Source organism: Rousettus aegyptiacus, unplaced genomic scaffold (genome assembly GCF_014176215.1).
Source record: "Rousettus aegyptiacus isolate mRouAeg1 unplaced genomic scaffold, mRouAeg1.p scaffold_m13_p_8, whole genome shotgun sequence".
Taxonomy (NCBI): Eukaryota; Metazoa; Chordata; class Mammalia; order Chiroptera; family Pteropodidae; genus Rousettus; species Rousettus aegyptiacus.
The window spans coordinates 75438137-75453592 of NW_023416311.1; the positions used below are offsets into that span (position 1 = coordinate 75438137).

Genomic DNA, 15456 nt, shown 5'->3' on the forward strand with positions numbered 1-15456 from the left:
TGAAAACTCCAACAGAGAATCTGAAGGTACAAACTAGTCATAAAAACATAGTGTGCAGATGTTGCCAGAACTTAGAACTTGACCAAATTGTGTTTAGTCATCACATAAAATAGAAATATGCATGAAGATTGTGATCTTGGAGAAAGGTTAAAAACCTTTGTGAGTTCTTTAGTGCCAGCTCAAGTTACTATATAAGCTTTTAGCTAGCAGTGAAACAGAATGGGAAAAATAACCAGTTATATCCTGGGGCTTTCTTTGGTGGGTTGAAATCAGCCCTGGTGAGTATTTACACAATGGAAATCGGCAAATGCTGAAAATCAGGGCTTTGTGGTCTTTTTAGGAAGCCAGTTAGTTTACCATTACACCACTGAAAACAGCTCTCCACAGGGGTTAATTAAGCCCTTTGCACCTGTGGATATGCACATATGACTTTGGCAAGGAGGGTTTTGGGGGAATAAATGAACGTTCTTTTTATAAGCAAGTAACTTCTAATATTCATCTCAGTAAGATTTAGTGTTTATTATTTCTCTTGGAATTCAAATATCATCGAGTCCTTAGTAGAAAGTATTTCTCTAAAAAAATGGTTCCTGTTTCACTTCTCTTCATTAAAATCTGAAAGGAGATAAAATATATGGGATAGGAAAACTTCCTGCTTTCTAGTAAGCAGAAGTGGTGCCACCTGATAAACTGTATAGTGTCACTGGAACAAAGTCAAAGCCACAGAGAAACCAGACTTGCTTTTTTTTTTTTTTTTTTTTTTTTGTGAATGACAGTGTTAAAGAATGTAACCCCTCTTAACTTCTCTACACCCCGTACGTACAAATTGCTTACACTATACAACCCTCGGTGGCAACTCACTTCACACCTCCATTTTCTTTCTTGTTATCACCAAGATTAAACAGCATGTTTGGGCAATATTCTGCATTTATCTAACCTTTTCCATACAGGCCACACTGACACAACAGAACAGGTTTATGTACCTCACACGTCAGATCCTATCAAGGAACTTGGTAGTGACAGTTTGATAAAGGACACCATCGCTTATTGAACTTGTTCTAAAAACAACAGCAGCAAACCACTCATCTCCTCACACTTTTTAATGACCTTGTTCTATGGTGTCCCCATTTTTAGATGCAGCAAATGCATTACCGTGTGGCCTCAGAGCATACAGAGAGCCATGGGCTGTGACAATGTGGCACTATTAAGAATTCTGGAGAGTACACCTGAAACTAATACAAAGTAATATTAATGTCAACTATGATTGAAAAATAAAAATTAATTAAAAAATTCTAGAGAGATCTGCATTTACTTCAATTACCTACTGAGAAAGGAGAGGTCTAGGGTTAGTTTTAACTTTCACCTTGCCGACAGCTTCAACCACAGTGGAAAAATGGCTTGTCAGAAAAGTGGGGGAAAAAATGCCAGGAATTGCTTTTTTCTTTGCTTTCTATAACATCCAGCGTTGTCATAGACAATGAACAGGAATGTTAACAGACTTTACTGTTTCAGTATAACATCCATAGGGCAAGACGCGGAAAAGAAAAATAAATCCAAAGAAATATCAAATTAGAATGAACTAAAAAGGCTAATTTTCTTACGTTTTCATCATTACTGTCTTTTAACTTTTTTTTTTGCAATTCATATGACCCAAACACATACCTGAAACGTTTCCAAAGACTTTACTATAAGCGCAATACCATATTTAACATAATTTAAATATGTTCTTAAGCTTTTAAAAATTGTTATTGCTATTATTTAGTTAAGTTCAAAGTAAATTTTATTACCATGGTGAAATTCTTCTGATAAGATTGTAATCTCTGTGGAATTTCATATCTTTCTGCTCCCTGTGACTAAAGCAGGATAAGGACTATTCAACCAATCCGAGGGCTTAATTTTGTCATTCGGTTATCTTTTTACACCTACATATATTATTCTCTGGCTCGTGCCCTGGAGGCCCGTGGTTTCCTCTGTTCTTGGGCCAATATCACACTGGTAAAGGTGGACACATTCGAGGAGGAATGGTAGAGAAACCTATAGGATACATCAGTACAAATAAAACTGGTGATAATAGATCATGAGCACCCACAGAGACTTTATGAGCCTGGAAAACAAAATTTTGCTTTGTATCTGTGAGGTACTGATATCACACTTTGTGGTGAGAAGATTCGGCACACTTCCAAATACTAGCTTATTTTTTGGTGGCTTTGAGTCTGATCACCCCTCAGTTGAGAGGGTTGACATTTCTCCAGAATACCCCTATCCTGTCCTCTCCTCCCCTTTGGAACTTTCTCGAGCTTCCTAAAGCAAAAACAAAGGATTCTCATATTGAAAGTCTTGTCTTCTCATCCCAGGTTATAGAAAAGGTCATAAAGAAAAAATTACGAAATATTTCAGGCATACCAAAATGTACAGAAAATACTATAACAAGGATCGATTACCTACCATCTACCTTAGGAAATAAAACATTACAAATACAAGCAAAACTCCCCAAGTATTCTTTCTGCCTCCTCAGGGGTAATCACTATTTCCATACATGATTTATATTTTGCTACATATGTATACATCCACAAACAATATGTAATGGTATGTTGCGTGTTTTAAATTTTTATATAGATGGTCTCCTTTTTCTCACATTATTTTTAGGATAAGTTAATATATATAGCTTAGGTTTATTGATCTTCCCCAATATAAGGTATTCAATAGTACGGATATACAGAACAACTTATTTATCAATTCTTTGGTGATGTTTGACTGTATATTTAGTATAATAATTGAGTAATGTGTGAGAATTTCTTTAAGGTACAGACCTAGGATAAGAATTTTTGAATCACAGGTATGCACATCTTCAGCTTCGCTTGATATCATCAATCTCCAAAGACCGAATCACCAGCAGTGAGGCCAGCAGTCTATTTCACAAGCCCTCAGGGTTCAGAATTTCAGATTTGTTAGTCTGGAAGAGGGTGGTGGTGGTGGATAGTACGGTAAGGATTTGCATTTCTAACATGTCCTTAAGTGACGCTGTTGCTACTGTAGTGTCATGTCTGAAACTACATTTTGAGAACTAATGCTCTAAAGAACGTCTGTTGGATTACACTTTGAAAAAGAGGGCTGATTAGACACTATCTGAAAAAATGTGCCTGGTGAGGTTTTTTTTTTTTTAGGTAGCCTGTGGTATAATTTTAGCATTCAGATTCTAGGAAAAAAACTGACTAAATATAGATAATACATCGTGAATAACCAGTATGAGTACTTGTCATCAAAGGCTAAATTCTTAATGAGTTCCACTGCCAGACTGGGGCCTCTGCACAGGCTCCTGCCATTACTGTGCTGAGGGCAGAGGAGTGGGCAGGTGGCCCCTTGTCAGGCCAGGGCGTGCAATGAGCTTGGCTGACATTAGTGTGTTAGTGTCTTGACTGCGTCCATAAAACCTAGGTGTTAGCCTAGATGCATATTCACTTAGGGATTCCTTAAGATTTAAGGCATGGGGCTACTGAGTCTTACCAATTTGGCTCTTCTTAGGTATGTATATACAAAACAACAACAGAAAAATCAATCTTTGTATTGTTATTTTAAAAATTATATTCCCAAGTTAGTACTGTAGTAACAGAATGTTAGGGAGGTTTTCCCCAATTAGTCTTTCTTCAAGAACTTCTTATAAAACATCATATTTTAGGGTAAAAAGACACAAACAGGCTTGCACAGTCTGCAAATGGTTAACATGAATATTGGAAGGAAAATGATTTTATTTCAGATTTAGCAATATAAAAGGTCAATTAGGAAAAAAACCGCATGTACCAGTAACCAAAAGCATTTGCTTATGCTATTCCACATTTTACATAACAAGATAACTGTTTTTCAAAATCAGACAACAGATTCAAAAATACTTTTTTTCACGCCTTTAAGTGATGCTGTTGGGAACAACGGTTACAAGGCCATTTATTGCAGGCGCGCTTTCAGCTAGCTCTGGTTATCATTAGTCTCATTCTATCGTCTTTCTTTTTTCTCTCTCATCAGCTTTTTGCTTTCTTCCCTTCTTCTTTTATTCACTGGATTCCGAGGATCATAGATTTCAAACGTGTCTGAGTCTTGCATGCTTGCATCTTTTACTTTTCTGCTTTTATCCTCAAACTGAAGTACATGCGACATCCTAAAGAGGGAGAGAGATGGTACAGTGATTTTGGCATGAAAACTGAAAGTAGAAATTCTATACTACACTACCCCTGGCATAATGAACTCTCAGGGCACAATACACAAAGATGCGTGTATTGTTTACTGGTGCTTATACCACATGGAAACCAACTTCTCAGAAAACACTCAAATTTGAAAAACATGTCTGGAGTGTGTTCTGTTGGCTTGTATTTCTAGTAGTGAGTCTTTTTGCCTCAGTGTTCACTTGAAGTTCCTTCCCTGATGGGAGGTTGAGTTCTCCCCAGAAGAGTTCCTTAAACTAAACTCAGAGAACATTCTGCTAGCTTTCTTGAAAGAGCATGCTCACTCAGCCAGAGTGAGCCAGGTTATAGAGCAAAACTCCTGACAATAAACCGGCCCTATCTGTTTTTTTTTCTTGTTGTTTTCAGTAGTTATATGGGTCAAGAGCAGAGCATTTGTTAAGAAAATTCTTGTTCAAATGGTGTTATGACTCCTTTTTTCTGTGGAGTTGCAGGGTTAATTTTTTTTTTTTTCATACAAAAGGAAACTAAGCTTTTGGCACAGCTCCATGGACTAATTTCCTCCTCTTACTGTTGACTGCAACAAATCTAACCACCCTCCTTTCCTATTTTATCAAACGCTTACTGGTCTTAAGGTATCAACATGTGCTTGAATCATAAGTGGTCATAAGCTGGCTATCCTTAGCAGCAGGGAAATATCTAAGTAATGAGCTCTGCCCCCACTAGGAGGTATCAGGAATAAACGGGGAAGTCAAAAGACCAGGTTTCATAGAACTGAATGAATTCAGAAAGAGAAGAGTTCAGTGTGTATATATAGACAAAATGACTAGTTATTTAAGCAATTTTTAAAATAGGCATGCCCAGTACTTTTATTACAGTAGATAGAGCTAACTTGCCTATAAAATTAAACTCCCCACACACCAGTTGCGACTTTCAGATGAAACCCAAATAGTACATTAGTGTCTTTTCCCTCGCAGTAGCACAAATGCTGAGTGAGGTTTACTTATGAGACAACTCCCATGGATATGCTCAGATTTTAAAGAATCCAAAAAAAGATTTTGGGAGGGAAATAAAATGTTACAATATTAGTGATACTACAATTACTAAGGGTTCAGTAGCTACTATTCACCAGGGCTGGCAAGTGGAGTCTTCCTACAATTCCCACCCTCTTCTATCCCAGAAAAAGCTTATTGGAATGCAATGAGTACTAGTGATATTATTATATGAATGACGTAGAATCTACTTTAATTTACTAAATGAGGTAATGTTTAGTAAATTAAAAAACACTTCCATAGTTTTTTATTAATAATACATTATTTGCATCAAATTCATAACTGATCTCAATAATACAGGAACATACCATCTCACATGTGAGAACAGTTGACTTTTTACACTTCCCGTTGCTTTAGTAAACACCATTATTTACAAAATGCATCATAGGATAATTGCTTATTTAGACAGACTCTTCAGAGTCTGAATTTTCTTGTGCTTTCAATTTCCTACAGTGTTTAAGTATTACCTTCTGAGAATAAAACAACCCCCAACTCCTAGAAGAAGGCCAGTTATTCTGTAGCCTTGGTAACAAATGACCACTAGAACCAGTTTGAGACACAATTAAACCAGATTTAATCAATTAATGATGACTTGCCTAGGCCTAAATGATCAGTGACAACTCATGTCAGCAAATACATCTCTGAAAGCCAACTAATCAGTGACAGCCTTATGCTTTTGAAAGTTGGCCAATCAGTGGCGGACTCGCTCCAGCGAACATGCTTCTGAAAGCCAGCCAATCACCAACAGTCTCTCCTGAATAATGGGGCTTCTGAGGCTGATGTCAACCCCTAAAAAAACTTCTAACCCTGAAATCTATATAAAGATTTGCAACCCGCCGAGAGACTGTGCCTAAGAGCATAGCTCTCCCTTACTTTAGTAAGTAATAAATTCAGCCTTTTGTTTCAGATACGAAGAGGTGGTCTTTTTCTTCGACACATCTTACAATCTGTGCTGCATTCCTCATGAAGTGCATTATTTTTTAGAAATTGTAAGTGCATTACCACCGTTAAGGACCAAGTTAAGAAGAATGGCAAGACTTTCCTGTGAAAGGTACTTTACTACACAATATGGGGAGCCCGGCCCCCACCCCGTATTTCAGTAAATGCTTAGCAGCTTTCCAAATGACTCTTGGGCAGACACCTAAGCCCAAGCCAGGAAGTAGCTGGAATCATGTGCCCTCTAAAATAATTTTATTCAATACTCCTATATTGATATTAAAAAACAAAAACCATCACTTCGGTTAACTTATAATACCTTTCCATTTATTCATTTTTCTATTTACAAATTTATCCATTTTTTTCTGCCCCAAAATACAGGTGGGTTTTGTGTAATATCCATTCTAGTAGGGACTGCCTGTGTTTCAAAATGACTTTATCAGAATTTGTCAATTACAACCATAAAAAGGCACCTTCCTCCTCTCTCTGCCATGAGAGAATCTGGCAAGTATTGGATTTAGTTGGCTCTGATGTAAGAAATGACAGCTAGATACGTGAACCACAGCACAAGGTCCACAGAAAGAACAGATTTTCCTACAAATGTGAAAAAACAGAAAGCCATAAATTAAAGTAGCTGTCTTTTTCAACTGTTTGTTTCATACGCCACTGCATTAAACAAGTCCAACATTTTGATTAATAACAAACCTAAACTCAGAGGAAAGAAGGGGCTATCAGCTTACAAACTACTTCAGCTTTAATATCATAATACTTAGCATGGCTGGTTACTCAGCAATAATATTTAATCTTTAATAGAAATAAAAGCATAATCAAAATGCTTCACTCATTTATCTTTCAACATGCTTCAATCACTTCATTTTAAAAAGCAAACAAAACAGTTATTATGATTTTCAGCATAATAAACTTCTGACCTGTGTGCCTCCATAAATCACCAACTGCATGAATTGAAAGCATGCCCACATTTTACAGTCTCCTGTGAGAATACACATGCAGACTTATAACACAGACTTAATTCGAGTACATAAGGATCCGGTAGTTTACAATCTTGTATGTACCAATAACTCAATATTATCCACTCTGTAGCTGGTCATGGAACTGGACCAACAAGAGTAGTGAATTTTCATTTACATATGAAAATTTTTAGAGCTTATTTATTTGAAGGCAATGACAAAAATTTAGTTCTAATAAAAAGCTTTATATAAGCTGATTCTCAAATAAAAATATTAACTTTAGTGTGCTACAGAAATATGGAGGCTTACTGTTTTCACAGAGACGTTTGACAGGTAAGTGTTTTTGTGTGTGTATGAGACTGTGTGGGATTATAAACAAAAGTAAATAATTGTTTATTTGAAAAGAACCTGGACCTTGAATATCTTCACTAAATTGACAGCCAGTTGTTTTTAAAGTTCTCAAACATTTGTGAAATAGATTAAGATATGACACCAATTAATAGTAATGAGGAACGAAAGAGAGGTATTCATTCTCAGACATATATAGTAATTCAAAATAAAATTTCAATATTAATAATTCATTTGTGACTGAAATGCATTTAAATTATTTATATTTATTTAGTGAAAGCAGCTATTTTTTTTTCATGAGGAATTCTATAAACCACTCCTTCCCATTTCCAAATCTCCTTAATTTAGGAACTTATCACCCAAACCTTAGATGCTATAGGTGTCCTAACTCTTCCACATCTGTATTATTTTTCCATCTTCTAATCCTCCAAAGGTTCTAAAGTAATCTTTCTTACACATTTTTTTCCTAGCATTCCTTTGAATAGGAACTAGCAACTAGCTATTACTGTATTAGACTTACATACTTTAGTCTGATCCTTAAAATCCTAACTGGATCTTCCTATCTCACCAAACTTATTTCATGTCCTTCATCAACTCTCACCAGTTTGCAACTGCCTGTTTACCTGATTGTGAGCAAATTGTCAGTTATTCCAGACAGTTTGAATCTTGTTCACAACCATATTCCCAGTGCCAAGAATGGTGATTTATTTTGTGAATCAAAGCCTTCAGACCCTTTGTGCTGGCCAGGCCTGCTGGCTGGTACTAGCTGGTCAGCTAAACTAACACTTGACCCTCCTATGGTGGGCAGGGATTGTCTCTTATTTCTATGATAAACTTCTAAAATGTCTAACAGGCTCTGCGGAAAGTCTCATGCTCAGCACAGCCCACCTTTCCATGACCTCTCACAGCTCGGCATACACTGACTGCCACTTTCCCACTGCACTCCTATCAGTGACTGCTAGTATTTATTCCTCAGAGACTGCAGTGGGAGCATGCCGAATGTTCTTTTCCATTTCCTATGGTACCTAATGTAGAACTAGACAGGATATGTTTTAAAGCAATGTTTCTTAAAATCTAATTCTAGAACCCTGCATCAAACACAGATTGTAAATTAGAATCGACTGGGTAGTTTTGAAAACTACCCATGCCAGATCTCAACCTCCAGAAGTACTGATTCATTTGTCCTAGGATGGGGCCCCAGCATCGGGGATTGAGAATGTTTTCCTGGTGATTTTTAAAATAGAGCCAAAGTTAAGACCAAAGCACTGATGTTTGAGAACCTTTACACTTTCAGATTGATTGATTCCATCAGCCATTTGTTCTGGCTCCTTCAGAGATGAAGAACAGATGCTTCCTAATGACAAACTACTCACATACTTGAAGAAGCTTAAGTGATCTCTGAGCCTATTATTCTAACAGAATAATCTCAAGTGTATCATCTATTTCTTATATATGGTTTGACGATAAAGCAAGGAGCTAGATTCAATTATTCATTCAACAAACATCTGAGTGCTGTTTATGTGTGACACACCAGGGATACAAAGCCAAATATGACCCAAGCCCTGCTCTCTTGAAGTGAACAGTCTATCAGGGAGATGAACACATGGACACCAGAACGAATGCATATTTTGGAACTGCCTGAAAAATGTGAGACAACAACAATAAGAATGACCACTGACATAGCACTCTACAAAAAGCTTTCATATGCTGTCTGGTATTATCTCCATAATAACTGTATGGGATAGGCAGGAAAGATGTTATTGTCACCGCCATTTCACATGTAGTCTGCAAGATTCATATTCAAGAAACTTATAGATGGTAAGTAGTTGACCAGGTACTTACTTTCTTGAATGTCTTCAGAAGTAACAAACTTTTATTTCGTGAATATGGATTTAACTTTAAGAATAAATTAATGTTAACTCAGGACTAAGTCTAGAGAGTGGGATAAAATAATCAGATTCGGTAGTGCTTATTTTGGAATACAAAAATAAAAAAATGCAACTGTAAAGAGAGAAGAACGATTATTTGTGTGGCTCCCAGGCTGGTCTTTAAAGAATTCCAAAAATGTTCCAAAAACATCTTGATCAATGTGGGAGCATCTTGGGAAAAAGGTACCCCCTCTTCTAGGTAAACACTTGCTTAACAACAAAGAAGCGTTAATTTTCACTGTAAATTTTTATCCTGTTATTGCCTTTAATCATTGCTCTGTGGAATCTCGGTCCCAGTTTTTCCTAATACTTTCTAAAATGAGGATGCTGGGTAGGAGCACCCCATTCAGCTGGAGGTCCAAGAGGGGCAGAGCCAAGGGCCCATGGTCTGAGCCTGAAAGGGTGGATGTCTGGCAATCTCCTCCTTCAGGCATCAAATTACTACGGAATGCCCTATGGTTAATGATGATATTCAGGTCTTTTTTTATTATGCATATATTTCAAAAATGCAAAACTAGCCATGAAAACGTTTGTTTTAAATCCTTCAGTGGCTTCTCATTGTCTATTCAATGCACCCCAAATTTCTTATGTGGCCTCTATGATTTGGTTTTTGCTCCCCTCTTCAAGCTCCTGTCACCTTCCTCCATTAGATCTGATGCTCTAGATATCCCAAATTATTGGCAATTTCCTGAACAAAACCTGCTCTCTCCTGCCTCCTTCTTACCTCTCCACGGTGATACACTTCTCTTCTCCTGCCTATTAGCTGAGATGTCATCCCCTGTGGGAACCAGTCCCTGATACCTCTCCTGGTCTGTCCTGCTCTTTTCCAGTAGGGTGAAGATGCTCTTCTTACAACTCTCCAGTTTAGTCTCCCTCACTAGACCACAGCTGGCTCTGTTTCACTGACCCATGCATCAGCACCAGTTACTAATGCTGAGCGAGAAGAATGCCCTCAATAGATATTTGCTGGATAAATAAATGCTTCTGGGTAGCTGGTCACCTCTAAAACCTTTGGCTAGAATTCTGGTTTTGTTCACCTTTCTCCCTGGCTGTATTAATACATAATTCCAAAATATTTAACAATTATGTTTATAAATCCTTGAGATTTCCAAGTAAGTACTCCACAATGCCAGAGAAAAATACTCAAAAAGCTAAAACATTTCTACCACCACTAAGTTTATGCTATGAAAATCTAACACTGATCTTTCTCAAAATGACATTTGCATTCTGTATACTGAGTCTCTGTCAGGTATGAGGTGGGAGAGAAATGTATATACTGTCCTCAGACGGCCTTCCACTACTTGGGTTGAAAGGTCTTGCCATTCCTTGTGAAACTTTGTCATCCACATAATTTATCTTTAGTATACTGTGTGATAGTTTCTATTTTCTCTATTCAGTCAGAATTCTTAAGAAACCCAACTAAATATCTCCTGGTTACTACTTAATTTATCATTCTATGGGACTATGTATTAGAAACTTAAAAGATCCGATTTAAGTTTATTTTTTTGTTTTGTTTTTGTTTTTGTTTTTTGGTGGGGGAGAGTTGGAAAGGAGACTTGCATTTGAGAAGCAAAATCTGTCTTTTTGTTTTTATAGAAAAATTTCAGCAAGACAAAACAATTTTTAAGTTTTGCCCCCATTTCACTCTTTGAAGAGACCACACCCTGCTCCATGTCATAGATGAGCTACAGCATATTTTTGTCCATGTCAGTTCTCCAGAATGCTCTACCACCCCCTACCCACCGCTCTATGTCACCAGTCCATTCAAAGCCCAGGTTAATTCCCATTTCTTCCTAAAAATCCTCCCTGACTGCCCTGTCCTCAGGACCTGGTTCTGACTTTGAATTTCCGTAACACTCTCTATGGAAACTTTTGCGGATTGCAGTCAGAAGGCCCGGGTTTGAGGGACTCGGTCACTAAATGTTTCTGCAGGAAAGTCGCATTGCTTGGCAGGCCTCTGTTTCCTCATCTGTGAAGAGGGGATGGTAATATGTACCTGACATATCTCACAGAGTTAGAATGAGGTTCAAACATCAACCTGAAAAAGTGTGATCCAAATATTACCATTTTAACTTATTTCGTACTTTGTGTGTACGTGGTTACATATAAACTGTGTTTGTATAAATATTTATCACTTTTATAATATTTGATTATACTGCATAGCCATTTTCAAAGTGTTTTCATTTATATCATCATACACACACATAACCTATTTGAGCCTACCTAACTCTGGAGGCTTATATGTCTATTTTAAAATATATCCCATCTATACTAAGCCATTCAAAGGGCAGAGACTGTTCACAGAATCAAAGAATTATAAAAATTTTATTTTATTTTTCCAATTTTTATAGCATAATTAACATATTCACTGTTTTGTGTGCTTTTTCTTTCTTTCTTTCTTTATTATTATTATTTTTTGAAGTTTATTGGGATAATATTGGTTAATACAATTATATAATTTTCAGGTGTACATTATAATTTGACATCCATATATTCTATTATGTGAACTGTGTGCTTTTTCTTTGTGCAAAGTACAACAATCCTGAGAAGCAACAAGATAAAACAAAAAAATTACTGATAACTCCATAGTTGATCACCAACTACTGTAAATATATAGGCATATCACTTCCTGCACTTTTTTCTATGAATGTCTATGTATGTAAGTATAAATGTATACTTGTATATATATATTTGAAGGTATCATAATGTATTTTATAATTGCTTTTCATATCCAACTATACTACATCTTTTTATATGAATAACTATACTTCTACATCATTGTATTCGCTGTATAATATTTGATCCTGTAACTTATAATCATTCCCATATTTAGGAGTCTTGGGCTTGTTCAAATTTCCAGCTTTATAAACAATGCTGTGAATAGTATACATGTGAATAATAAATATCTGGATTTTAAAATTTGTATTAAATATCTTTTTTTCTGCTTTTTTTGCTTGGTTCGACATTCTTTCTTTTGGTAGCATTGTTCCTCTCCTTTCAGAAATGGCCTTTCCCAACTCTCGGTCCCTGTGGGTAAAGTGGGAAGAGGATGCTTGGTATAGGCCTGCCCGGAATAACCAGTGATTAGATCAGGGCATGGGCATTTGAATTCAGTAAGGTCAAACAGAACGGATTCAAGAATTTTTTTCTGGAAGTACTGGGAACATAATGGTCATAACGGAAACGTAAGCCGAGAGCTTCTGGAGGCCATCTTTTCCACCCAGGGGGAAGCCAGCTTATAGATGAGGCCATCTCAAGAGAAAATGGAGGCAGGAGACAGAAAAAAAGAGATTCCCAACATTGGTTGAACTCTCTGATCCAGCCATGCCATAGCTCTACTCCTTAAACTTCCCATGGTGATAAATTTGTCATTTTTTATTTAAGGTATTTGTATAATTTGTAATAGAGAATCTTGACAAATGCTTAGGATAAATTTCTACAAGTCGAATTATTAGGACAAAGATTTGTACATTTTTAAGGCACATGATATATTTCATCTTACTTTCCTTCAGAAAGGCTACACCACTTCATACTCTCAGCAGTTGAGTGCCATATTTTACTTTAATATAATTAGATTGATTTTTTTCATCCCCCCACGCCATGTTTTTGGCTATTTATATTTCTTCTTTTGTGATATATATGTTTGTATCCTTTACCCATTTAAAAAAATAGAACTTTTATCTTTTTTCTTATAGATTTATGAGAACTCTTAGTATATATTAGGAATATAAATCCTTATTCATCACATAAACTGCAAATATCTTTTCCAATTTGTCATTTGTCCTTTCATTTTGTTCTCCGTGGAGTTTCACCTCCTTTCTTTCTCCCTCCATCCCTGCCTCTTTTCTTTCCTTCCTTCCTTCCTTCCTTCCTTCCTTCCTTCCTTCCTTCCTTCCTTCCTTCCTTCCATATAGAGCTTTACAATTTTTTATATATTTATAGTGAATGGTCTCTTTCTTTATGGTCTCTGTCTTTAAAGTCATACTTAATAAGTCTTTCCTCATATTAAGACCATGTGACTATCCACCTATATTTTCTTCTAGCACTTCTACAAGTCTTTTTAATCCTCTGCTAATTGAGAAATTTCTTTTGGTATATTGGGTCAGAGAAGTTCTAATTTAATTATTTTCCCCAAATGGCTACCTAGTTGTTCCAACTTCATTTCTTGAATATCACCCATCATTTTAATTATTGTAATTTTGGCTTCTGATTGGGAAAGATCATTACCCTGTTACTTTTAAAAAATACTTTACTTTTTAAATAGATTTTATTTTTTAAAGTGGTTTAGTTTTACAGACAGTACAGAGTTCCCTTATACCTACAAATTTTCCCTACTATTATTATCTTATATTAGTATAGTACCTTTGTTAGATTTAATTAACAAATCTTGCTATCTTATTATTAAGTTGAGTCTATAGTTAATTTAGATTTCTTTAGGGTTATGGACTAGATTGTTCCCCCCAATAAATTCATATATTGAAGCCCTAACTCCCAATGTGACTATAATTGGAGATAGGGCTTTTAAAGACGTGATTATGGTTAGATGCGGTCATAAGGGTGGGGCTCTAATCCTTAGAAGAAGAGATGCTAGGAGCACATGCACAGAGAGAAAAAGTCCGGTGAGGACACAGCAGGAAGAAGGCTGTTTGCAAGCCAAGGAGGGAAGTCTCACCAGAAGTCATACCTATAGCAATTTGACCTTGGACTTCTAGCCTCCAGAACTGTGAGAAAATAAATTTCTGTTGTTGATCCCTCAGTCTATGGTATTTTGTTATAACAGCCCTAGGAGACTAATACACTTAACTCTTACCTAACGTCCTTTTTCTAATCCAGGATCTCATTCAGGATATCACATTATATTTAGTTGTCATGTCTCCTTAGGCTATTCATGACTGTGGTAATTTCTCAGAATTTCCTTTTTTATTTTTTATTTTATCACATTGAAAGTTTTGAGGAGTACTGGTTGGGCATTTTATAGGATGCCCACCACTGGAATTTTTCTGATGTTTTACTCATGATAAGATTGGGCTTATGGGTTATTGGGATAAAGACCATGATATAAAGTACAATTGTCATTACATCAAGTCAAGGGTACACACTATCAATGTGATTTATGATGTTGATGTTGACCTTGATTACCTTGCTGAGGTAGTGTAAACTCCACTGTAAACTCATTTTTTTCCCTGCTTTCCATGTTGTATTCTTTGGAGGAAAGTCACTATGTGAAGCCCACAACTAAGCAGTCAGGATTTATGCTTCGCTACTGTTTATCAAAAATTTTCACAGCTATTTTTACTTGCATGTTTTTCTCCCTCCTTCTACTAGTATTTTTATTTAGATTACATTAGATTTGAGAATACTTTCGAGATAATTTGGTGTTTATTAAGAATTAGGCATTCTAGGAACATAGTATATCTATCAAACCCTTTAATAGGCTGCAGGTTTCTTAATTTAAAAAAATGTTTTCTAAGCGATCATTTCAAAGCAACTACTATTGATTTTTGTATATTTTTTTTATCTGGCCACAATACTGAATTCTTAGAACTTTTTATAGATAGTTTTAAATCTAGATTTGCAAATAACTTGGTTTCCTCCATTTTATAGATAAGCAACTGCAGAGAAGCTATTGAAGTTTGTTTTTTTGTTTTTTTCTTTTTTTAACCAAGTGGATGCCTGATTCCTAGTTCATAATCTAGAATACCTAGAAGCCTAAATATGACTGACACTTTTATAGGTCCTTTTGCTGTGAATGAAATAAAGACCAAAATAATTTCTGGAGAATTAAGGTAACTGTTAAAGAACATTTGGTACTTACTGCAAATTTAAGAAAATACATGTAATACAAAAATCACAAGCTTTTAGAGTCACTTCAAATAAATTAATCAAAACTAGACATATAGAGAATGATGACATTATCAACTCCAAATATCACAACTGTGTTTTTCTTCTATGATTCTTAGTTTACTTTTGATATCATTTAAAATACAAACAATTTTGTTTTAAAATTTTGACATTTTCCTATGATTTCTAGAATATGTTTATAAACATCAAATGG

The 15456-nt window shown here is 35.9% G+C and overlaps 1 protein-coding gene across 1 annotated transcript in view; it reads right to left on the reverse strand.

The window, feature by feature from the left end:
• Positions 1–3710: 3710 nt before the first annotated feature.
• The window catches only part of CWC27 (CWC27 spliceosome associated cyclophilin), a 170471-nt gene continuing 158725 nt past the window's right edge, over positions 3711–15456 (reverse strand). Inside the window, exon 14 of the mRNA XM_036226192.1 lies at positions 3711–4147. Coding sequence (XP_036082085.1) covers positions 3985–4147 — 163 coding nt within the window. The 3' untranslated portion in view covers positions 3711–3984. The remainder of the gene's footprint in view (positions 4148–15456) is intronic.